At 41.6% G+C, this 24785-nt stretch overlaps 1 protein-coding gene across 3 annotated transcripts in view; it reads right to left on the reverse strand.

Moving 5' to 3' along the window:
• Window positions 1-239: 239 nt before the first annotated feature.
• The window catches only part of GABA-B-R1 (gamma-aminobutyric acid type B receptor subunit 1), a 133725-nt gene continuing 109179 nt past the window's right edge, over window positions 240-24785 (reverse strand). For all 3 annotated transcript variants that reach the window (XM_055063750.1, XM_055063747.2, XM_055063746.2), the window contains exon 17: window positions 240-16232. In XM_055063750.1, the coding sequence (XP_054919725.1) occupies window positions 15975-16232 (258 nt within the window). In that variant the 3' untranslated portion in view covers window positions 240-15974. The remainder of the gene's footprint in view (window positions 16233-24785) is intronic.

Here is a 24785-nt window from a genome sequence, read left to right on the forward strand (position 1 = left end):
CTAGATAACGGCCCTGCACTACGTAATGCTGTTTACTTTGTGGCTAACATGCCAATGAAAGAGGTTAGTCCAATTGAAATTTCTGCAGAGATTAAAAAAAACAGCATGGGCTCCTTCATACAATATGTTGCTGCATTTTTATTGATTGGTTGGGTGATGCTTCACTAAAGTAATGATTGTGAATATTTTAGAGAGCATTCTGTTATTGTCTAGAGAATAAAGGCACTGCACAGGACAAATACCATGGTAATGGTAATGCAATTTATTGGCATCTAATATTTGGCAGTACACAAATCTTACAAAACTTTACGGAACAAACACAAGTGATGTACACTTGAGACACACTCGTATAGCTAGACTGGACAGGGATGTAATATTTTTTCAGACAGAATCTAGTAACTCGAGCAGTGTACAAAAGAAGCCCGAGTGGTTTGTGCGACACAAAAACACGCACAACCATTGTTGAAAACTGGTACAAGAAACATGCTTTACAAAACATAGGCTTGTAGGAACAGAAATTAAACAAAGCAGCAACAGCCAAGACATTTGGTGCTGTAGCATCCTTCCACAAGATGCATGCAACAATCTGTTGTCCAGAGTATCAACCATAGAGCATCTTAATATGTCTGATGAACATAACATGGAACAATGGTGATGCATGCTGGCATCACACCACTAGCATGCGCACCATCCATGATGTGAGCCATGGCGATCCTGCACTGCCACCTGGCAGTATTGCATATTTGCACATTGTTCTTGGGTACATGATCCAATTTTATTCCAGACTGACAAGTGCTTAAAGTCAAAGGTGCTGTTTAGCACATTTTAGCAGCAGCCTTGCAGCTATCTAGTGATAACCTGCAGCATAATTGACAAATCTTGCAACCTAGCATGGTTTGTTCATAAATGTGCATGACCTTATCTTGTATAATGCTCTTCTATCATCGCCACAACAGTTGTACACTCAAGAAAGCAACCTGAAACATGCATTCTGAACAGCATGCTACATCTACTTAATGTGCTAACTTTCAAGCCTCCCTATAACGGACACTACCATCACTAATAATAATAAAATAAGCTGAGCTGTGAACAGTTCTATGTGTAACAGCTTTTATTTTAAAACAGTGACATCTTTACACTTCAAACAGATTATGCAGAACACTAAAGAGAAACTGCAAGAACCAAACATTAGCTCTTCAATGACACAGAGTTGTTGAGCTCGAGTTTAAAAGCCCAAGCAAGCTGAAGTGGCTTTCTTGCCCAGGGCACATCCACAGAGGCTAACGGAAGATCTGCATGTGTTTTCGTTGATGTGTGCACTACACTAACACAATACATTCCCACAACTTGTTGAACAAGCATAGTTTGTGTTCACACATCACTGAACCTAGACAGATGCAAATTAGGTCTAACTTCACATCAAAATCAACATGTCCTGACAGATCTAAAGCTGTTGCCTCAATTCGTAGAGCACAGAAAAACACATAAGAGACAGTGCCATAGGCAGATGTTCTGAGTAGGTGTAGGTAGGAGAGGATACATATCTCCAGCAAGGAGAGTCTCTTTAAACAACCTGTACATGTGCACTATTCACAGTTATCTACATGATAGGTGGACAAGTTCCACACTAGGGACCTGCACTGATAACGAGAAACAGCGTACACTACCATGAGTGTTCTCACAGCCTACGCCTAATGCTTAAGCAGGGTATACTGTTCCGCATGCTTATCTAAACCGAACATGTGACAAAATAAGTGCGGCAAATAAACTTTTACTGAGTACACGAGTGCCACAGCACTGCTACTACTACTACTACTACTAGTGAATGAGAACCACTAGATGTGCCAATCGTGGACGATTTTTAGATACAGGTGCATGTGTACTGTAACATAACCCGACTTACTTTTCCCGCCCTTTGTCATGCTCTGCACCTGTGCCTTCAAGCGAAAAAAAATAAATTAAATAACAGCTTGCATTACTTCTCTCCACCATCCAGCAGCCACATACTCTACAAGAAGCTCTTCCACTACACGGCATAGAGGTTCATATTGCACGAGAGTGTCCTAGTAGATAGAGTACATGATCCATCACAGTTGGGATTGTATGCCTAACAAGTACAAAAGCTATCGTTTTCTTTTTTGGAAACCTTATGCAGCAACTCTCTGGAAACAGGTGGCATACATACAATCAGAATAAAATTGCACATTTGTTCGCCACAGTGTGACAGCACATACTTCGTGTGCAGCTTTAAAGAAATCCGTGAGGTCATAGTGCATGGCAAAGGGGGTTATTGTACTCTTAGCTCACTGTGGCTGAAAGTCTCAAAAAAATTTTTTTTTTCATGACTAGGTTGTAAACATTGTTACAGGACTAGCCACTTTCGTCCACTTGGCAGAAATATTGCCACAGAAGTTGTTCAATGAGTGAATGTTGTATTCACCATGTATTTCCTTGAGAAAAAAAAATAAACACTTACAAATTGAGTTATGGCATCTAGTGCTTAAATAATAAGATGTACAATCAAAATTTTGCACTGAAATGGTTGGTACAGAAGGTGCAGCATACAGTTGCCATAAAGTATCAAAACATGCATCTTTTGACAAAGTTCCGGTGTATTGTGCATGAAAAAAACAATTATACATAATAAAGCGTGGAAGAACACAGCAAAGATTGGATGTATTGTAATGCCAATGCACTGAACTGAAACAAGAGGCAGCACACAGAATATTATTCATAATGCTATACAGGAGACCCTTTAATGTGATTTCAACAAAGCCAACATCTTGACCACAGTCATCCTATCACTAAACCAGCTTAAATTAGTGAGAAAACGGCCAAAACTTGTATTTAGTGCGACTAAAATTCCGAGATGCACATGTGCTTGCCGCTGCAGTGTGAACGTGAAAAAAGCAAGAGTTGTGTTCTAATGTTTGGCAGTATTCACAACAATCAAGAAAAGCTTAGATAAAAAAATAAAGAAACTGAAGGACGACAGTTTTTTTTTGTTCAATAAGACAACAAATATGGAGAGTTAACGAATGTTCAAATGGCTAGAAAAGAAGTTGACTTTTTTTTCAAGCACAAATGTTCTTGCACAGATGGCCTTATGTGAATCCTAATACTCTGAAAATTTCCAAAGCCACTCAGCATAGAAATGATTTTTAATATTTACTCACTCATTGCCTGCACTCAAAGGGGCCCTTGCCAGGTTCGGGCATTGCAAACAAAGCAAGCCTGGTGCTTAAATCATAAGGATTTTGTCTGCAAAATATTACACCTCTGTACACCATGAAAAAAAGCTGAATATGCAAAGGCCTCTCCATTCTAATTAGATCTGAAATGTTATCATTAGACAACCATTGAACTCGTTTCAATGAAATCTATGACATTTTAAATTTAAAATTCTAGTGACTTACGAGTAAATTTTTTAATTAAGTTCTCAAATATATTTAAGTTCATGTAACATTACACTCCACGAATAAGAAATCACAATTCTGTGAACTACACCCGACAAATCATTTCAAGCATACAGTATCATGCCATTTAAATAAAATCTGATATGCAAAAACTGTTACCGATTTATGACAGTTTTGTTAAATTTCTATTCTCTAAATAGGGCCTTGCTCTAGACTCATGCATGATATGCCCCGAGTTTACATAATTTCAATCCCTATTTTGGTCTCAGAGTTGCTATCATATGATGTGTCAGCTTTTTTAAAATTTGGCAACCTTAGTCAATTCAGCCAGTAAAAAATGAAGAGAGCCTAAATAAGAAAAACATGCTGCCATCAATCACTACAGTTTCAGCATTTTTCTTTTTTTTTTTTTTCAATGTAAAAAATTTTATTGACTGCAGTTCAGCAGTTGGATAATGCGAGCATTTCTGTGTTTCAAGTGTATTTTTTCATGTTTCTTTTTTACAGTGGCCACAGCTGTAAGTGCACATGACACAGGCAGCAGATGCTTTGAAGCAGCTTATAGTGTGTGCCAACTAAATCGCCTTGTAACACATGCCCAATTTGCATGGTAATTATTTGTGCAAGCAGAGAGGTTAAACACTTTTTTTACCACAGCTGGACACCTCATCAGTACAAAAAAAGAGTGCAAATCGCAGCAAAACCTCTTTTCAAAGAGCACCCTGCACAACAAAATGATTGCTTACATAAAAATGTGAAAACACGAAGTGCAGTCAAGCTCTATCGACATGACATTTTTTCTATCACACTATCTTGTACAACATCAGCCCTACTAACACCACCTAGGCATTCTTCACAGTGTGGTCTAAATTTGAAACAGTAGTGCTAGGCATTTATGTTAACATCTATAGGCCTCAAACATAACATGCTACCAGGCTCAAGTCGTGTGTCTTGCCCATTGAAAGGTAAATGGAATTTAAATGCATAAAATAAATTTGTGTATTTATACATATATATCAAGCAACTATGAACATAACCCAGGGACTGACTTTTAGAGGTCCCATAAGTAAATAAATACATATGAAACAGATTATAAAAATAATTACATTGTCCATGCCACCCTTCTAGTGGCGGGATATACAGTATGCAACGTGATGGCCTATTGGCCAGATGCATTGGATTTTTTTTTTTTTTACAGCCATGACCAATTGGTTACCAGGTACAGCTGAAGCCACAATGAGCGAAAAAAAGAAAAGAAATGGCGGTGAGAGGAAATGACTGAAAAAATTTGGAAGCCAGCTGAGTGACAAATCCTGATTACATTAGCGCAAGCTCTTGGGCCAATTGGTGCACGATGAACTTGAAAAAGGGGGTACCAGCGAAACACAAAGGACGCGCACACAAGGAAAAGGCGTTAGACATAGAAGAACACTCGACTTTTAATTGCACTTTATTGGAATTCACATTGCTGCACATAACCTCCAACGCATGCACATCTTCAACTCCTCCCAAGACATGTGCATAGTTAAAACCTCGAAACTACATTACTGCACAAAAACAGCCGACGCATGTGCAACTTCTACTCCTCCTAAGACCCGTACATCAATGTCAGTTTTTTATTAATCATCTTTTACCTACCCGATAGGTAGGAGTACAAGTTGCGCATGCGTCGGCTGTTTTCGTGCAGTAATGTACTTTCGAGGTGTTAACTATGCACACGTCTTGGAAGGAGTTGCAGATGCGCGTGTGTCGGCGGTTATGTGCGTCAATGTGAATTCCAATAAAGTACTGTTGAAAGTCCAGCGTTTGTCCATGTCTAACGCCTTTTCCTTGAGTGCGCGTCTTTTGTGTTTTGCTGGTACCCCCGTTTTCAAGTAAATCCTAATTAGGCGTGCGAGACTAAATAGAAGTCAAAGGATTTCTACCGCATGTTAGGAAGGAAACTTTGGCTCTTCTCAACACTGTAATGTAAAATACTTTGGAAATATTATAGTGGGAGGAGATTCCAGAGGCAGTGGCCCTTCATAGCAAAGGTGTTTTTGAAAGTTCTTTAGAGTGTTTCGCAGCTCAATTATTTCTCAGCAGTGTTACCATGTGTTGTTCATGTTCACATGCGTTATATGCAAATTGTGCATGTACAAATGCACAAGTACTGAACATCTCGGTTTCCCAAGGCAATACAATCTATATGTGATCACGACATTTCATTCAGCCATGCTAGATCAATATTCACATTTAATGCAGACATTTAATTCACTGATGAGTACAGTAGTGTAATGCATGTGCTGTACATTTGTGTGTGCGCGTAAGAACATGAAATCATGAAAATATAGGAACTAGAATGTGCACACAAACTGCACACACATACAAAAAAAAATAGTACCTACCATGGATAACGAAGTGTATTATCGTTTCTAGCATTGTTGATTTTACATATTGCTGCAGTAACTGTTAAGACTACTATGCCATCCTACAATTATGTGTTGATAAAACAGCCTACAATGAACTTGAACTTAGGCCCTCTGCAATACTATTTTCTGTGCTGCTGAAAATAATGAAGCTTAATTAATAAATATGAACGAACTTACACAATGATTGCATTCTAGCCCATCCAGAATATTAAGACTCAATGAAACTCTTGAAGTTTCTGCTTGACTAGCCCACATATTAAGGTGTTGGTAGTGCACTTCCATAATACCATTTTCGATAAAACATCAAACAAATGCACACAAATTAAAGAAAACAATTCAACAAACAAACAAGAGAAGCATGGCAGGTTGCAGACAGTAAAGATTTCTTCAAAAGGTCCATTTTCTTCAAATATGTACGAGTATGTGAATGATTAATCCCTTTGCTAAGGCTGCAGTTGAAACGCTCGTATTATGCACAGCCTGCTGAACAAATGTTAGCTGGCATGCTGCCCAATGAACTTGATGGAAAATGACGGAACGCAGAATCCAAATAACATTTGTTCAAACTGTGCAGCCAGCCTCGAGGTGCGTAATGATTTGATGCAACAGACATGTAAATGCCAGTTCAATGAGATTACAAAACTATGATTCCTAAACTTTCAAGAATGCAGGATTGTGACTGTTTTTGAGCACAAAAACACTTAGAAGTGCATACTATTGGAAAGTGACTTACCAGGATAACTGAAATTTTATGCTGATGCACTTTGGTTCTTCTATGTACTTATTCCACACATTGCAAGAGTAAACTAAATCACAGTTCTCAGAAACACCTAGTGTTTTGTATGTAGTGGATGCAATAGCACTCTTTTATTGAAGTTTTTGATCTTAAACAGCTCTTGGGGAAAAAAATAAAGTCAATGCTGCACTTGTGTATAAACTTGAGAAATCAGAAAGCAGCATGTAAACCATCAGCAAACAGTAAACATAAATATGAAAATTGTGCCCCCACACAATCACAATAAATAACATATGCTATAATACCACAACCAAAATTAAAAAATAATGGTTAAGTAAATAAGGCAATGTGCTCTGCCACGAATAGTTTCAATGCTAGGAAACACATTAAAGAACAGAACAAATGTTAAAAAAAGAAGGAAACAAAAACAAAACAACACAAATGCTAGGGGACATATTGTTCTGCTTAGGACATGCCAACATTCTAAAAGCAGTATGAACATTAAAGATCTGATTAATTGAATTGCTTCCTCTTTACTTCATGTGTCAAAGTAAACACATGCTTGCTGTAACAAGTTTGCACAGCCTGTAACTATATGCCATACAAGTAAACAGTGCAATCCACTTATAACGATACCACAAGTCACTTATAACGATAAGTTACCTTAGCCTTACTATAACATTCTGTATTCATCTTCTACAAATAAACTGCACGTGATAATAAGATTACTGGGCTACTTTCTGGCAAAATTGGCCAAATAATAAAATTTCGCTTAGCAAAAGATGTGGGCATGGATTGGAGCTGTTCTGGAGGGTGCCCTAAGTATGTCCCGCAATTTAGTACAATGCCATAAGTTCAAAGTACTGCTGTCACTCTCCTGCTGCAGTAGAAACCAGGCACAAAAATAACTTTTTTTTTTTAGCTTGCCAATGCCTAACACACAATTCCATTCAACGGATGTTTAAATGCCAAGAGTGTTACTGTTTTGTTTCTCAATCACAATTTTTTGCAATGCAACTTTTTAGGACTGAGCTATTTTAAAAGATGCAGTTTTCTTTTGAAACACTGTGCATGCCAACTAATGTGGACAAAAGTGCTGCTATATCGACAGTGCATAGTTATTTCTCAATGGAAGTTTTAGTACTCTGACAATAACTGCTTTGCATGAAATAAAGCAGCAATAGCACATTTAAATTTTCACATTGTCATTTAAGAACACCACCATTTGGGTCTTGTGCCCTATTTTTCTCTTACAAAAAGTTAAAATCCTGGTTGGCACTCGGAGCTAAGGAAGATCTCAAGTATGACAAGTGTGGCAAGGCATATCACAAACACAAAGATCACCAGGAGCTACTTCCTAGATTAGACAAAATACAGAGAAAAGCTACAATATCAGAAGTGTTTCTATGACTGGATGTTGTTTATTGTTGACGTCAGTCAGGATGTGTTGCGACTGGTAGTGACTGCATTTTTTAATTTTGTGATTAGACTGTTATAAATGGATTGCACAGTGATGCACCTTCCTTGTGCAAGACATGTTTTTCAGCTCACTTGTTCCTGCTATGCACGTGCTGCTAAGTAAGGCAAATAAAATATTTAAAAAGATTTGCCATGAGCCTAGTTGTGACATATCTGAAATTATGAATAGTGCAACACACCTTACACATAGCAAACACTTGTCCTTTGTCTTTACATGTGATTTGTGTGTCACACTATTTATCACTTCAGATAGTAGGTATCAGCTTTAGGCTACAGTTAGTCCTATATGTTTAAAAATAACCTTTAAGGCATATTTGCAGCCTTAGTATCACAAAAAACACAACAGCAGAGCAGACAAGAATTAAACAATATTTTAAAATCATTTTTATTGTGTCCATAACTGTTTAAATTGTGCCTCAAGCTAGAGAAATTATTTGTGTGGAAACTAAGGCAGTTGTTTTACACGCAGTGTATTGAGAACACAACTAGCTATTTCAGAAACTATCCTGGCATAACGTATTACTGGTAAAAGGATAAAAAAAGAACCCTCCATATGTTCCACAATGGTGCTGCTTTTATAAACCATCCAGGATTTTCCCATGGATTCAAATTTTTGTTTTGTAACACACTTTGAATGTAAGAACCAATTTCGTGTCACAGGCCTTCTTAAAAACACCTTAAATGGGTGGGCAACTCACTAAATACTATGGTGTCAGCTGCTTTGGTGCTCATTATTTAATGTTTGCACTTTTGAAGATGGTACATGACCATGTACAGGTGCGGCTACAGCCAGAGGGAACAAGGGAGCCCGTGGCAGTGCTATGCAGAGCGCCACCATTGGCACCTCATGAACTGTTGCTGTGCAGGTACAATCAAGGCAATGGGCAGAGGGCCTGGTGCATTCTCTGCTACAGCTCCTCCCTCCACCACTCCCGCTCGCACTGCTTCAATGTTTGCATTGCCATGTTGTCAACGGCAATGAAGTTTTGTGACTAAAGTGGGATTCATACAGGATGGATTGTCGGTGCAGCGAACAGATGAGCATGACGTAGCTCAGTGCTGCCGAATAATGCCACACTCAAAAACACCAGAGACGAGGTGCTACCTGCGTCAGTTGTTGCAGCTGAACTATGTCATGGTCATCCTTGGAATAAATCGGCAATCCGTCCCATCATGTAAATCCAGCCTAAAAGCTAGATTGTGAACGTGGCTGCATTCTTCTTGATGCAAGGGCGATAAGAAGCGCAGCTACATCTTCAGTGTCGAGAATAAAGAAGAGCTAGAACACACTACCCCTTCACAACGTCAGTAGGTTTATGGAAAATACTGAAAGACAGACTAGCGCAATTAGAATGATGCCAACTTTTGATATGGTCCTGTTCTCCATGACTCTTTATAAAGAACTGCCATGTTTTTATGCCAGTTCATTTCTTTGTAGCATGTTGCTACGCAATGCCAGAGGATGAACGCTGGGGAATTGTGGAGGTGTCTTTCAGAGGATGCTTACAGCGAGCAATTTCAGAAGCCACAGGAAGACCCCTGAAAACCACTAATAGGATTGTTAAAGCATTCAAATCTGAGCGGCGAATCAAGGATGCTCCCGTGCTCCACGGCCTCGGGTGGCAACCGACAAAGAAGATCTTTGCATCGTGGCGACTATGCAGCGACTGCGGCAGCGAAGCCAGGTGCTTCTGCACAGGAAGTGAAAGAAACCCTTGGTCTGGCCGCCTAAACAACAGTCAAGCATCGCCTGTTTGAGGTGAGTCTCAAGAGCGGAATCACAGCCCGGAAGCCCCTTTCTTGCACCTCAAACAAAGTAAAGCTGTTGCAGTTCACCTAACAGCATTCAGCATGAACAACTAAAGAACAGAAACTTTTCGAGTTTATGGATGAGTGCAGTTTACGACAAATGTGGGACGAAAAAGCCCGGATTTGGCGACCTCACAAAACTTGGTAAGCTATATGGGAACAACAAGGCTGTTTAGAACAAGTTTCCAGTGAAACATTTTAAGCGTATCTCGAGCTAGGTTGTTACTTGCATGTGCCGTATGTTCTAAGAGGCTTCCAATTGAACCGCATGCCTATATCTCTTTGTCTCTTTGCATCGGCACGCTTCCTTATTCAAAATGTGTAATCTGGAATAGAATGAAATTGTTAGCCTTCATATGCAGTGCAATTTAATCAAGCGGGCAGAAATTCACATATTCAGAAACACCTCAGCTTGGTGGTGGTGTTGTAGCAGATGGGGTTCAGCATGGCATGCTTGGCCGATAATTGTTCCATCTGGGCATCTCGCATGTTGTTAGTGAAGACGTATTAACAGGTGTTGACAAACTCCGTGTCGTGATGACAGGTACTTTACAGTCGCAGGCTCTTACTGATTCCTGCGGGCCTTTTTCACGGAACACTACATCTTCATAGCCTGCATGTGTACGACCTCTCCATTGTAGGCTGTGAAGCAACTGGTTTCTTTCCATGTCAAACTGCGGACATAACCAGATGAAGTGTTCTACGTCACCATTCTCACCATATAAAACACAAAGCCGGGAAGTGGATCGTCCAGTCTGAACAACCAAACCTGGGTGTGAGCAGAGTTAGTTGTAATGTGACACAGTAACGTAGCTTATACCTGCACCTTATACCAGATTTCCAATTCACAACCTTGAAATCCTCACATTCTTTTTCTGTTTGGTCACGTTTCTCCTAGATACAATCCAGAGTTCCTACAAAGGGTAGCATCCAGTGGAGGAATGGTCTAAGTCTCTGGGGAATGTGCCTGGGACCCCTTGCATGGACTGAGAGAAAGTTTAGACCTGACAAGTACTGCGAAATATTGAAGGATGTGGCCATTCCCCACCTCAAGCATCTGCAGTTGGCCAAGACTGCCTTCGTTTTTCAACATGATTGGTCACCAGTGCACACTTCCAAGAAACTGGTCGCCCCAATAGCAAGACTTTAATATTATCAAAAATATTTGTACCATGGTCAAAGCTGTTCTTTTGCGCCAATGCTCACACGGACTGTCAGCAGACAACTTTTGGCAGGATGCCCAAGCTGAATAGGAGCATCTTAAGCAAGGCGCGTCAGCAGTGGATGCTCTCTACAGCTCTCTGCCTCAAGAATGGCTGCTGCGGCTATTGCCAAGGGTGATGCGACCAAGTATGAAGCGCTAGTTGCTGTTGTTCACCTGGAATACACAAACTGGGTGTGTCACTTCTGGAATACTTCACTGTTTCCTGCCACACTGTATTACTGCACGATTGTCATTGAGAAAAATGCAACTTAGTGCTAATTGCATCATGGGCTCAAGCAACACAAGCTGGATGCATTGGTCTACAGGAGCGGTATTCTCAGGCAATTACTCTCACGGATTTTGGAGATTCTGCGAGACTCAGCACTGCACACGTCGAAGTATACAGCCGACAGCGCTCTTGGTACTGTGCGACTGTGTGAAGCACTAGAAACGGTGTCGGCCTATACGCGGACACTTCTGGCGCCAAGTCGCTCAAAATCGTGCTAAAGTAAAATATCCACAAAAGTGATCATCCAAGAATACCGCCCAGCTGTTTACCCTGCAGCTGTTCGTATAGCTGGATGGCTGCTCTGATGGTCGCCCAAGTGGATTTGCCATGGTGCCAGCCAGAGTTCTTGGAAAGTGATCATTTCTATTTATTTTTGAATAAATTCAAAGCACAGAGTTTTAAAGTGACCCTTTGCAAATGAAAACTGCATGGAATTGTTATTCACATTCCAAACTCTGTAGCACCTGCATCAGCATGCGTACATTTGGCTCTGGAAGCACTTTCATGAATACTCAGAGCTGCTAGTGTGCACAACATATATATAGATACCAATGCACGCACAGCAAAGGTAGAGAAGTAGAGGAACCATAGCAGACAATATGCCGGGTGCTCCGTCTATCGCTTTAATTGCGTCTGTGCTGCAAGATTTCACGAGGCGCCGGTGGTGGCGTGGCACTCTGCAGAGTGCTGCCAAGGGCTCGTGTGTTCCCACTAGCAGTGGCTGCGCCTGTACACATAACCATGTATCATGTACATGTCAGAAGCCTATGCTGCAGTAGTGTGGGTTCACACTGCTTTTACTTTGAACACATAAGGGTGCCTGTTACAACTTATACGGCTCTTTTGGAAGAGAACACAGCACTAAGAGATACAGGTGCAATCTGAAGCAACCCAGCTGTGGGCACTGTCCCTGCACCAAGGGAAGACAATGCAGCTAGCTAGGACACCGGTCTTCAAGTTTACATAACCAAAGCGAACAAATAGTAAGTCACAAGATAGACTTCATCTTGCAACAGCAGGCATTCAACACATTTGTTAATAAATGTGATTTTGAATTCAAATGCCTCTATGGTACAATGAGGTGCCTGGTGGACAGGTGGGCCCACCATGAATAATGCCTAGTTGGCTTTGCTCAAACCTTACAAAAAACTTTTTTTTTCTTTTTAAAAAATTCCCTGCAAAAGAAAGAAGAAAAAAAAAAGTCAGGTTGACAAGTGAGCCATCACTGAGGAACAGCCACATTCTAACAATTGAACCTATGAACTCAAATTATATGACACGGCAGTTCCTGTTATGAATGGTGTATGAAAAGGGGAGACATGTGATAAATGTAAACAGCAGAAACCTAATTTGTTATTCTGTTACCAGTCCCCATGGCACTGGGAGGCAGATAGTACTTGTGCAAGCTATACGGCTGCAGATGTTGAGATACATGTACCTTTCCTAGCATGTTATCAACATCTAGCGTTGATGAGTGGTCACTGTTCATTACCTGATGGAGGAAGTGCGTTTCAGCACAAGACAGAAAGAATACTCATGCATAGCAGGCGCAGTGGAGATAAATGGACAGAGGACTGACTATCCAACGCCAGTATGCAATGCCAATTTGCGGTGCCAATTGTATAAAATGTTCAAGCGTGGAACGTAATGATGCGAAAAGCACTTAATTACAGACTAACAGACAAATGTCTTCTCTATTCATTATATCATAATGTTCAGTATTTCAACACCATGTGCAGATGAGATGGTGCAGGTGGTGTGGAAAGAATAAAGAATGAGTACAAGTGAGTGCTTGTTGTTATGGGATTCACTTGGTGGCCAGTGCTCAGGTTATCATATTTCTATCTTGTTTTCTGCCTCAAGCAAGTAAATGGCCAGTTTCCGAGTTGTTTGAAAAGAGGGGACTCGAACTTTTGGGTAACCTCTGAAATTCCAGTAGGATGGTGTGCTAACACCACCATGTGGTGAGAGCACCAATAAGGAGCTTGGAAGGAATGGGTGGAAGCAGCTGTCTTGAATGGCAGCCACCAAGCACCAGCACAAACACATATGTGTTGTGTAAGACTATTGAGAAGAGCCTTTCTTTGGCAAGGTCTGTAGCTTTTGAGCCTTGCTTGAAAGATCTAGAGTAGCTTTTGTAAGTTCTGCTTCTTGCTGTTGAAATGTGAGCATGTTCTGATACAATTGGATTGTGCTGCATGCTTTGCAGTAGGCGAGACTAAACTACAATTATGCACTGACTAGTAGAGAGTTAGTAAATAGAGTAAGAATGATCTAAAAAAAAGAACAAAAAAGAATGAAACATGACACAAAAGAATGCTACAGAGCTCCACAGGAACTGTTTTTGCTGGGTGATGATGTTTAACTGTACATTCTACCTTCTTGTTCTGACTGCCTTCTGTACATTTGACTTATACCCCTGACACACGGGCACTCTCAAGTCCTTCAGGTAAGGGGACATCTACTGGAAAGGCGTTCAGGTGCAGTGACACACGACAAAGGAGTATCTCCTTTACGGCAAAGTTCCTTTTTGGGAAAGGAGATCGCGCAACTACTTTTCGAGCGGAAAAGGAGTTACTCTCGCACACAGCGTGCACAACTCGCCAATAGAAGGAAACCTGCCACACAACTACGGTGCCTATAGGTATTTTTTTTACCTTGCGAAAATGTTTTAATTGTTAGCGGTAATACAATTTGTCGAATAGTGAAGATTTCCTCTAGCTATACTCTCAAACGCTCGCATAACGTCGCTAGTGCCGCCATGTTGTATTCCGGCAGTGTTGTCGTTGTTTGCTGCGCGCATGTGGTGTGTTCACGTCGCGAGATGGAGACTGCACAATCAGCGCCCGCAGGAAATACCCAGAAGAAACCACCGTTGTTGGAATAACATATTGAATAAAACGCGTTACGCCTGCGCGCACAAAGGAAGGGACGACAAAGACGTGAAAAAGGACGACAGAAACGTGGGCATCACCAGAATAAACAGCACGCACAGCAAAACACCGGCTGCACATAGTTGCTGGACCAAGTTAAACGGCTGCTAACAACGCAAAAACGCGAATAAAATAAACGGCTATAAGCATTATTAGCCATCAACAATGAAAAAAATATATTTTTAGGTTTTACAGTAGCTAAGTGTAATTAAATACGCAGCTTTTTAAGAATGTTTTCTCTCTTGCGGCTTTAACAGCCAGCGCTATTTTTCTTGCGGCGTTCATCTGAGGAACTACCTAAAGAAGTTCAGTGCGGTGCCGTGTGTCACCGGCGCAACTCCTTTCTGCAAAGGGTCCTTCAGAGTAGCGAAAGGGGTTTACTGGAAAGGACTTTAGTTTTGCCCGTGTGTCAGGGGTATTAGTTACTTGAAAAGCAAACCTGCTAAACATTCCTCCTGTTCCACTGCTCATCCTTGCTTTTGTGGTGAGGTGAAAAAAAAAAGTTTAATCTTGGTGGTATCAAGCCAGACACAAAATTTGCTCAGTATTATTAGTTTTTTACAGTAAGTATTGAAGAACCATTACTGCCTGTATGGAAAAGCTTATTGTTGAGTTCCGTTATTATGACTCTGGTTAATTACATTTTTTGGTTAAATTGATCGTGACTGAAGGTTCCGGCTGGCGCCCATGCATTTCTGTGGGACCAAGCTTTCCTTATTTCGATTCTAAAATTGGCCTTCACGAGATAATTCGAACTTGACCAGTCAGCACGCACGTGCCTGACCCCCATGGTGACCCCAATAGCCACTCCTTTAGTGGCCGCATCTGTCTCGGCGAGAGATGACGTTGAACAGACGTCAGCTCCTGTTGAACAGTCATCACCTCCCGCATATTTTTGGCCTGCCCTAAGATTTTCAAGCAATAAAAGTAGCTCACAATGTCTGATTGCGATATTTACCCGATTCTAACATAATTCTAAAGATTGCTGATGTGAAGGAGAGTACAAAGGAATTGCAGTGTTCAATGTGCACTGAAATATTAGAATAATACATTTTGTGAGCGTAAATTTAAAAAAAAAATGCATGTCACCAGTGACAACCAAAACCACTGGTGGCAATGAGTATTTCAAACCTTGGCAGAAAAGGCACAACTCAGTATGAAGCAAAAGGAAATGTGTGCAGTGCAGTCAGGTCAGTCCATAGGATAGGCACATATACATATCCTTTACGCAAGTTATTCTTTTTCTTTCGATAAAATGAACTCAATACTTTAGCACCCTGCTGTTGTCTCCTGTTCCACTATTTTTGCCACCTCTTATATTGCAAGGCAAGTGCCTCAAGCACTGTAGTCTGCAAGATCCATTCTTTAAGTCTCCTTACTTAATAGGATGCCACGAGAATGGGCCAAGCAGAAATAAGTCACCAAAGCACACCAGCACTAACCTCATGGAAGGGGGAAAGACTGCCCTGAAATCAACCCCTTCTTCCTTAACTGTGGCATCAGACAGAGGGAACTTGAGGGTTGATAATTACATAACCAAAGTCTAAACCACATCTGCTGCTCATCCCCTTCAAAGTATCTCCCATGCAAAGAAATCCATTATGAAAGTTTGTACATTAGCCATTCTGGGCCTCATACTGAATGGCAAACTCTAATGGCCATGCCAGGCATTGTGCAACCTGATGGTATGTCACAGATTAAAGGTATGACTCGGAGAATTCAAAGTCGGAACGGGAGAGGCGTGAGCCACGGCCAACCAGGGAGGTGCCCGTGACAAAGCCAGAATCGGAGACGGGGTCAATGGCCACAGGCTCCTTGGGGGCCAGCAGGCCATCTGCATAGGTGGGAGGCAGTGCAATGCGCACCCTCTCGCCGCTAGCAGGCAGAGCAGTCTGGTGGGCCAGCCGCTGTCGCTCCTGCAGCTTTTGGTTCAGCACTTGAATTTGCTCCTCCTTCTGCATGAGGGAAATGAACGGGACCATTTCTGTGCATCATGATATGTATACTATGTGGTTGCTGAAGAGCTGCAGTGCAGATCTTTACTGTCGTACATTATACAGTAACCTCGTTGATACAAGGTTACTGTATACGAGGAGCACCACCAGCTCGACACGCGTCGGCATCTTGTGCCGCAAGATAAGCGCGCCGCTTTGCATTATGTAGATGTCAACAATAGTTGAGTGTCAAATTTTTTAGTTACTTCAGATCGTACGTTTTCTCAGTTAGTACGTTCTTTCTCGCGTTTTTTTCCCAAAATGTATGAACGAGGTTCTACTGTATTTGTTCTTTGACCCTCTGTTGTATCCATTCTGATGTTCTTCACTAATATATCAGTTGGCCCAATATGCAAGTTGGACTGCTTTGGGCAGGTTTATCGTTGTGATAAGTTGTAACATGCTCCACCTTGGTGCCTTGAGCTTGGAGCAGATCACCTCATGCTACCCCCAGCCAGCCACATATGAGGAGCCACTAGTCCTAGACCAGTGGATCAGAAACAGATACACCACTTCTTGTTAAAGAAACTTGGAGCCTTCCACTTACCAAAGCACTAGTGCATAGTACATAGAGTACTCATAGGACGGCAGATGGCATGTTATTAAGACTCCTCATTCTTAAATGCATGCCGTACACTCCATAAAAGAGTGCTACAGTTCATCCATGGCATTGCAATTGCAATTAAATGACTGTTTGGCAACTAAGCATGACTTGTGTCAACTATGGTATGTACTAAGTATGACATACATAAGTATGACATGTCAACAGCTGCAATTATGGCCATATGTGCTGAAACTTTAACATCTCATTTTCTGTTTCTAAAAAACTGCAACCTTTTCTATGAACGCTTAAGTATTCAATGGCACTGTCATATAAGAACAGAAAGTCAAACCTCGATATAGCGAACTTCAATATAACGAAATTCTCAATATAATGAAGTATTTAACTTTTCATAACCTCTTGTCCATAGAACACTATGTTTTTAGAACCTCAATTTACCGAAGTGTGTTTGTATGCGATTTCAATATAACGGAATTTTGCTTCTGCCGCAAAGGTTCCCCAGACAATGAATGGAAACTTCCGTGGATGCAGATGGTCAAATGGTTGAATTACAACCAGCTGCTTGCAAACGCACCTCTCGAATCGCGTACAGCGTGACCGCAGAAGTGGAGTTGCATCATGTTCTGTATACAGTCCAAGTGCGATAAGACCCTATCACAACCCGCGCACTTTGTGCTTTAGGTGCGAGTGAAATTGTGCGAGGGTGAGACAAGAAAGATAGTGGGTTGACGAGTGCCACCTTCCCGTGTGAACAAAGAGAAAGGGGGCAGGAGAGTGAGCTCACGGTAACGCGATCAAGCGCGTACGAGGGGTAGGGGGGTGGGGGGGTGAATTGGCGCGCGTCTCGGCCATGGCTGCGTATGGCTGTAAGCGCAGCTGAGCGCATACGCATTCGCGCACCCTGCTTTAGAGGCACATCTGCCGCGTGTACAAAGAGTGGGCGTGCCGAGACAGTGTGGCACCATGTAAGCTGTCATACTACATGTTTAGTATTGGAAGTTGCGTAATCTCGAGTTTCGGCGGCCCATTGGAACGAGAAGCAGACGAAGCATTTGCTCGCCTCTGCCGGCGCTTTTCATGATAGCGTCGTCTCAGTGCAGGCGACGCTACACTGTAAACGAAAATAAACCCACATGGGAGTTTTGAACAGGTCAAACAGGTTTTATCAGCCCTAAAAATTGATAAGCTGATCAACTGATAAGCCCTGGATACTTGCTCTAATGTATTGGGGCAATACAGCAGCATTCCTTCGTTTCACTTCGTTGGCTAGCTGCGGGAGGATAAAGGCGACATGACGCGATTTTACTCCGCTTCAATATCTTGTTCTCTTGTGAAACTTCTCAACAGGGAGTTTTAAAACACTCCCCCCTACCCCGCCAAAACAAGTCAGTCACATGGCGCTTCCCATGAGGCTGTGCGCTGCGCCAGCGACTGGCCATTGTTCGGCGGAGTCTGCAGTGCCCATGGCTGACGGCTTGTTTACATCTGTGAAGTGGCATTCCGTGCCAGCTTGTCGTCGATTTTTTCCCCGTATTTCCTTCGAAAAAGTGTTATAGGTGTGCCTGAAGCTCACTGTATCTCAGCTTCATCTACATTAGCTGTGGTGATCACTTTGCTGATATTGATAAATGCAAGAGCAACATTTTCAAGCGCGGAAAAAGGTTTAGGTATACCTTGAAGCTGCTTTTTGACTCGTGATGCCTGCTCAGGTTTCTGACTGTGCTTTCGTGTTGCGGGACCTTTACTTGTGCTCTTCAGTATGTGAAATGCGACTTTTATGTCCTTGTGAGTATATGCTGACAATATATGATGTAATGTTTGAAAGGACCGCGCAGCGATGGCACCAGCAGCCACTGTTCGAGCGACAACGTCTGTGCTAGTCGCACATGAATGGCATATTCCGAGTTTGTTGCGGTGCTGTGTTACCAGTGAGAAAGACTGGAGTGCAAGTAAATGTTTTTACGTATCTGTGTAGGGATATCCTCGCCCAAGAAAAACAGTAGGACATAAGTATGTACCGTAAATAAAGCTTTTTACTGAGCGTTGTGATTTGAACTGTTATCTCACAGTTCTGTTTTGATCATGTCGTTGTTTCCGATATCGCATTAACGTTATGCTCTATCCCAGACACTGATTTAGGAGCATACCTGCTGGCTCCGAGTGTGAGGATTCGTTCGACAGATCAGCGATGTAGCTCCGTTTCACAACCGAGAGACATTGCTTGGATGCTGAGCAAGTAGTGCAGCCAAAAAAATGTATGACTACACACTTTTCGGTGTTCGTGGGCTGCTGCAGATCATGCTCATATGTAATAAATTCTTGCTATGCTACCACTATTTCGCACAAAGTTAATTTTGCCATAAAGCACATGCACTTACATTTTTCTTGCTTACTGTAACTAATGCACTACTTGGCTGTGAACGTCGGCAGTGTGCGAAGTCCCTTCAGCACTCATTGAATGGTGTGCCAATTTTTTAAAATTATGCCATTAACCTTGTTTTCTCACTATTCTGAACTAACAGTTTTGTGCCGATTAAGGTCTTCTGTTAATTTCAGAGAGGCAGGTCTCATATGAGCGACCATGTGAGTAATAATTATGAAAACAGCACAGCTGCTCGCTAGGCGGTTTAGAGGCATACAGTATCGTGGCTACATATACTGGCAGCATTGCTTCCTGTGTGTCGTCGCATGTATGTTGGATGTCTTTCAAAGTTCTGCATCGGGCGTTTCTCAACTGTTTATGTATGTCATGGTTTATGTGCTTTCATTGACATGTTTCGTTGAATTTGAGACGGTCTTGTGTGTATATTTCGAAATTTGACCATAGCCTCTACATATACAAATCTCTGTGCAAACGGTCGCGACACCACTTTTTATACTCCCGTTGCACCTAAAAAAAAAACTCCATCCAGTGCGAAGTAAAAAATAAAAAATAAAAAAAATGCCCTAAGGCTCCACGTAAAAATTCCGCTTACACGGAGTATAATAAACTCCCAACTTGGGGGTCGCTAGAGGACAAGCATTATACTTCCACCTGAGAGTTATGTCCGTTTACAGTGTATCATCCGTGGGGCTGGAGTGCACGCGAAGGCTTGGCTGGCTTCGCTTAATTTGTACCGCCAATGTGAAGATATTGTCGACGTGGCCCGAAACTGTACCATTAGTCGCCAATTCCCAAATTCATAACAACAAATTTCTCATTTAAATTAGCTTTTTTCTACAGCTCGATAATTCGGAAAATTCTGCGGCCCTTCTGTGTAAGAAAAATCGATCGGCTACTGTACTTATTTGCATAAAAGGTAGAATTTTAATACAATATTTCCATATAACAAAAGCAAATTGCCGATTTTATCTACTTTGCTATATTGAGGTTTAAATGTAACAGTAGTTGCAAAAGCAATATAAAGTAAGGGTATGCGGATATTTGAAATTTAGAATACAAAATGAATAGTCCGTGCTACTTGATTCATATTCGATATGAGAATTCAGTATTCAAATCTGTCACATATTTATTTCTGTTCAAACACAAGGGATAACAACACTTATTAGTGTCACAAGGAAGAGAGACCGATGCAAGTAAGGACTTTTGCGAATGATTCTGCTGCAGGAGAGTCGTGGTTGCTGTGCACAGGCACCAGTTCCTGAATGAACGCACAAGCAGACAATGTATGCTAAATATTTGCCAGTCATTCAGTAAGAAAACCCCCCTTTTAGGCAGCCTGTAAGTGAATTGGTCTCGTGTTAGGCAACGCAATTCATTATTTGGTAAGCCTCACTACCTTTGCATCCCTTTAGTAATGTGCGGTGCTGTAGTATCACACTTCTCTCCTTCAACTAGTACAACACTCTACATGTACCGCATTTACTTGCATAATGCTTGTACTTTTATATGCGGAAAATTGATGCGATATCGAGAAGCATGATAATTACAGGGTAAACATTTTCCGCTAGAACATTCTAGGCGCTAATAAGAATGATAAAAAATAAAGTGGCTGAAAATCGGAGTTCTCACACCAGCCACCGTAAACTCAAACAAAATATTACTTCCAAACAGCACAATTACTTTTGTAATGAGGGAATACATTCTATATACACAAGCAGGAGCTGCAAAGACCCTTTATTTGCAGACATTAGCTGAACCTAGTCACTAAAAAAAATAAACAAACTTACTCTGGCCCAACCTATTCAGAGTCGGTGCCAACATTGAAATAGGAACAAGCAGATGACTGTCGCTGCAGCAATTTTAGAGGGTGCGATGATTACTCGAGGAAAAACAAATCTAATTTTTCATGTTCAATTTGGGGACCGCAAGCATTGTGCAAGTAAACATGGTATCTAAGACAGGCTGTTCCCTTGTTTCATTACTATCACTGCCATGGTGCACCAGATAACTGCAAACAGCTGTTTTTCTTTTGCAAGCTCCTCAGTTGACCAGACATCCATTTGCAAGTTGTATTATGTGCATGAATAAAATAAACTAGGGGTGGGCAAATATTCAAAGTTTTGAATACAAATAGAATATTGGGCACTCACTATTAGTATTCATATTCAAAAAGTAATTATTCAGTATTTTTAAATATTGAAACTAACCAAATATTTTGCAACAGCTGGCTGTTAAAAGTCTGGTTACTGTTCTGTCTGTTAAACAAAATATCGCGATTTATCAATGACAAATTTAGTAAACAATGACAAATGTTTTTGATGCAATGCATAATACAAAATTTGTAATACAAAATTAATAATACACATTATACTCGCAGACAACTATCTGTGGCTATGAAAGGAAAGCTATGGGGGCGGAGCCTCTGCACATGCGTTACCGCACCAAGTAGTCTGGCAGCGTTTGACAGTGCTTTTGGTTGCTCGGAACAGACGCTGAATCGACGCAGCTTCCACGTGCGACGGTTTCGCGTTTCCTCAGACATAGAATAGAAAAGCTGCAAAATACGTAAACCTTTAAACTTAGTGGTGTGTTCCGTCTTATTTAACTGTTGCTATTAAGGTGTTTATGTTTTCTCTTTCCCAGCCTAAACCAATGTGGATTAAAACGCGGGACTCCTTTCAGAAGTGCTCTCACTTGTGCACTCTTTGCCTTCATAGCTTTCCCTTCATAGCCACAGAAAGTTGTCCGCAAGTATAGTAAACTTTCTTTTCAGTTCTATGAAAGAAGGCAAGCCAAGCCAAGATGATAGCCTGTGATTTTTGCTTGTAGCCTGCTGTCATTTAGTGTTTTTGGCAGATTAGTCAAGTAGTAGTTTCATCTTTTACACTACAACCAGAGCTGTATATGCCTTGCAACTAGCCCTTTTACTTGATTTTACAGCACACAAGTCTTTCAGCAGTTTCTTTTTTTTCACAGCTTCCGATTTCTTTCTTTTTTCGGGGGGGGGGGGGGGGCAGCCATTTATTTAGTGCTGTCGGAAAGCCTCTCATACAGCAGCCATTCATTCTTGAAAAGCTTGTTTGCAACCAGACTCTAAAGATGTTGCGAGGCTATTTGTGTAGGTCCTTTAATGAGACTTAGTCATCTTTTGTTTAAAATTGATCTTTTATCCCTGATAATTATCTTTCTTGCACTAGTAAATACATGCCTGGTACTTGATTATACCGAAATAAATATTCCTGTTGTAGATATATGCAGCTCTGTTTGAGTGTTCAATATTCAATTTGATATTGGATACTAAATAAAACCAATCTGACTGGACACAACATTTACATTTCACTTTGTTCAGAAATGAGAAAATAGCCTATAGTATTTCAGTTTCAGTTTATTCAGGTGAGTCAGTGGTGTACATTCACATTGGAATATGCAGCAGAAGGTTACAGAGCGTAAAGCTCTATGGGGACCTCCTGTCCGTTGTTAGATACGGGACCGTTTCCTGAGCCTACTTCGAGTTCACCAGACCACATCGAATCGCACCACAGCTAATTAAGAAGCGCAGAAGCACGGATACCACATTCCTGAGGCGCGGCACGTGCAAACAAGTTGGCGGCCCCCACTTTATGTGCCGCAGGTGGAGCTATTCACTGTTTGACTCTTCCCGAAAGTGAAGCGAGAGCCTGGCACTGTTGTGGGTAAAGTGGGTCCCGAAGCAAGACAGCTGTAATGCGCCGTGAGAACCTGGCAGCATCGCCCCCATCCATCTATTGTGACGGCGCATTGCAAGTCAGCAAGGCAAGACTGCAGGGAGAAGTAAGCCCTCGCCGATAGGCCGAAGATGGCGTCACCTGAGCGGGCTCTCCCATTGGCCAAACGTGACGCGTCTTCGAGACGCCGAAGGGCTTAAAAAGACACAGACCGGGAGCATTCCTAGAGCATTCCTTGATTCATCTCTTTCGAGCTTCTTGCCACGGGCCGCAGCGTCTGAGTTGCTGCCGGCCCGTAATGACTTTAAGGCTGTTAATTGACTCTCACTGTAAATAATGTAAATAAACCTTCCAAGTTTTTCATCCCGACGTCCTCCTCAACTCTTACTCCGTAAAAGAAAAGTCCAGCACATATAGAAAGCAGCATCGACTGATTTGATATTCAGTAATTTTTCTTCACTATTTGCCTACAATTAGATTTGTAGATTTTACTATTCCAACACCCCTAATATAAAGGAATGCAGCTGCATTTCCCCGAACCACAAAATAACATATGAAGCTACATAGCTGGTGGCTCTATGCCTTGTAATGCTCACTAGTTCTGTGACTAGTACATGATGCTCCAGGATTTATGATAAAGCTTTACAGATGCTAATCAGTGTCATTTGTTATATATAATTACAATGCCAGTTACTGTTCACACCTACGGTCTTCTTAGCCATCCTTAGTACATCTCTAGCTTACTTGTGTGTATGAATAGTGAATAAGTACTACATGAGAAAATACAGTTGAACCCACTCATATCAATCAATCAATCAACCAATCAATCAATCTTATTTTCATTCTGTCAAAGATACAGAAAGAAAGACTGTGACAAAAAGCTGTTTGTGAGAACAGCTTGACTAGGTCACAGCTCCATAGAAAAATTCAAGTGCCAAGGAAATTCCATTGCCAAGAAAATCCCATTGTTATGACCTACAACCGAATTTCATGAAAAACGCAGAGAGGACAAACTTTCAAACATTTCAATTAGACAGAAAGAAGTACAGTTGGACACACTTACAGCACTACTGGCTTCAACAATTCTTGGATGTAACAATGAGCAGCCGCAGCACCAAGAACTGTTGTGTGTGTTCCGTGGTAAAATAAACTGCTTACTACAATGTTCCCATGCTGCATTATTGGCTATAAAAATTAAATCTGGCTACTGGGTGTCTGCAGCAAAAAGAAAAGGGACGAAAAATCCAGAAGAAAAAAAAAGCGAGCCGCTTCAACACACCTGCCGTTGTGCCGCACACCCCACAAGGCATGCCCTTCATCATCCCTCTCCCATCTGCCTTTCATCTCTCTGATGACGACGAGGAGGTGGAAGGGAGACGGGAAAGGGGAGCATGAGGCCAGTGGTGCGATGGAATGGAGGCATGCTATGCGGGGTAAGCGGCACAAAGGCGGGTGGGGCAAAGCGGCTCGCATCCCCCCCCCCCCCCCATCTCGAGGCAATGCAATGAAGGTGTGCCCCGTGAATGGCACATAGGCAAGTGTGGCAAAGTGACTCACTTTCTTTTTTTTATTTTTTCGAGTGTCTTGCATTCTCTTTTCTTTCAGTGTACACAAACATAGCCAGATTTAATTGCTACAGCCGATAATACGGCATGAGAGCATTGTAGTAAGCAGTTTATTTTACCATAGAATACATACAAATGTTGACGGTGCAGCAGCTGCTCATTATTACATCCGACATACTGTTGAAACCATTATTATTATAAGTGTATTTGGCTGTGCATGTAATATAATAATTCATCACTGTTGTATCGCGAAGAAGGCGCCGCAGGGAAAAGGCTCAAAAGAGAAGACACGGACACCGA

The sequence above is a fragment of the Dermacentor andersoni genome, chromosome 1 (genome assembly GCF_023375885.2).
Source record: "Dermacentor andersoni chromosome 1, qqDerAnde1_hic_scaffold, whole genome shotgun sequence".
Classification (NCBI taxonomy): domain Eukaryota; kingdom Metazoa; phylum Arthropoda; class Arachnida; order Ixodida; family Ixodidae; genus Dermacentor; species Dermacentor andersoni.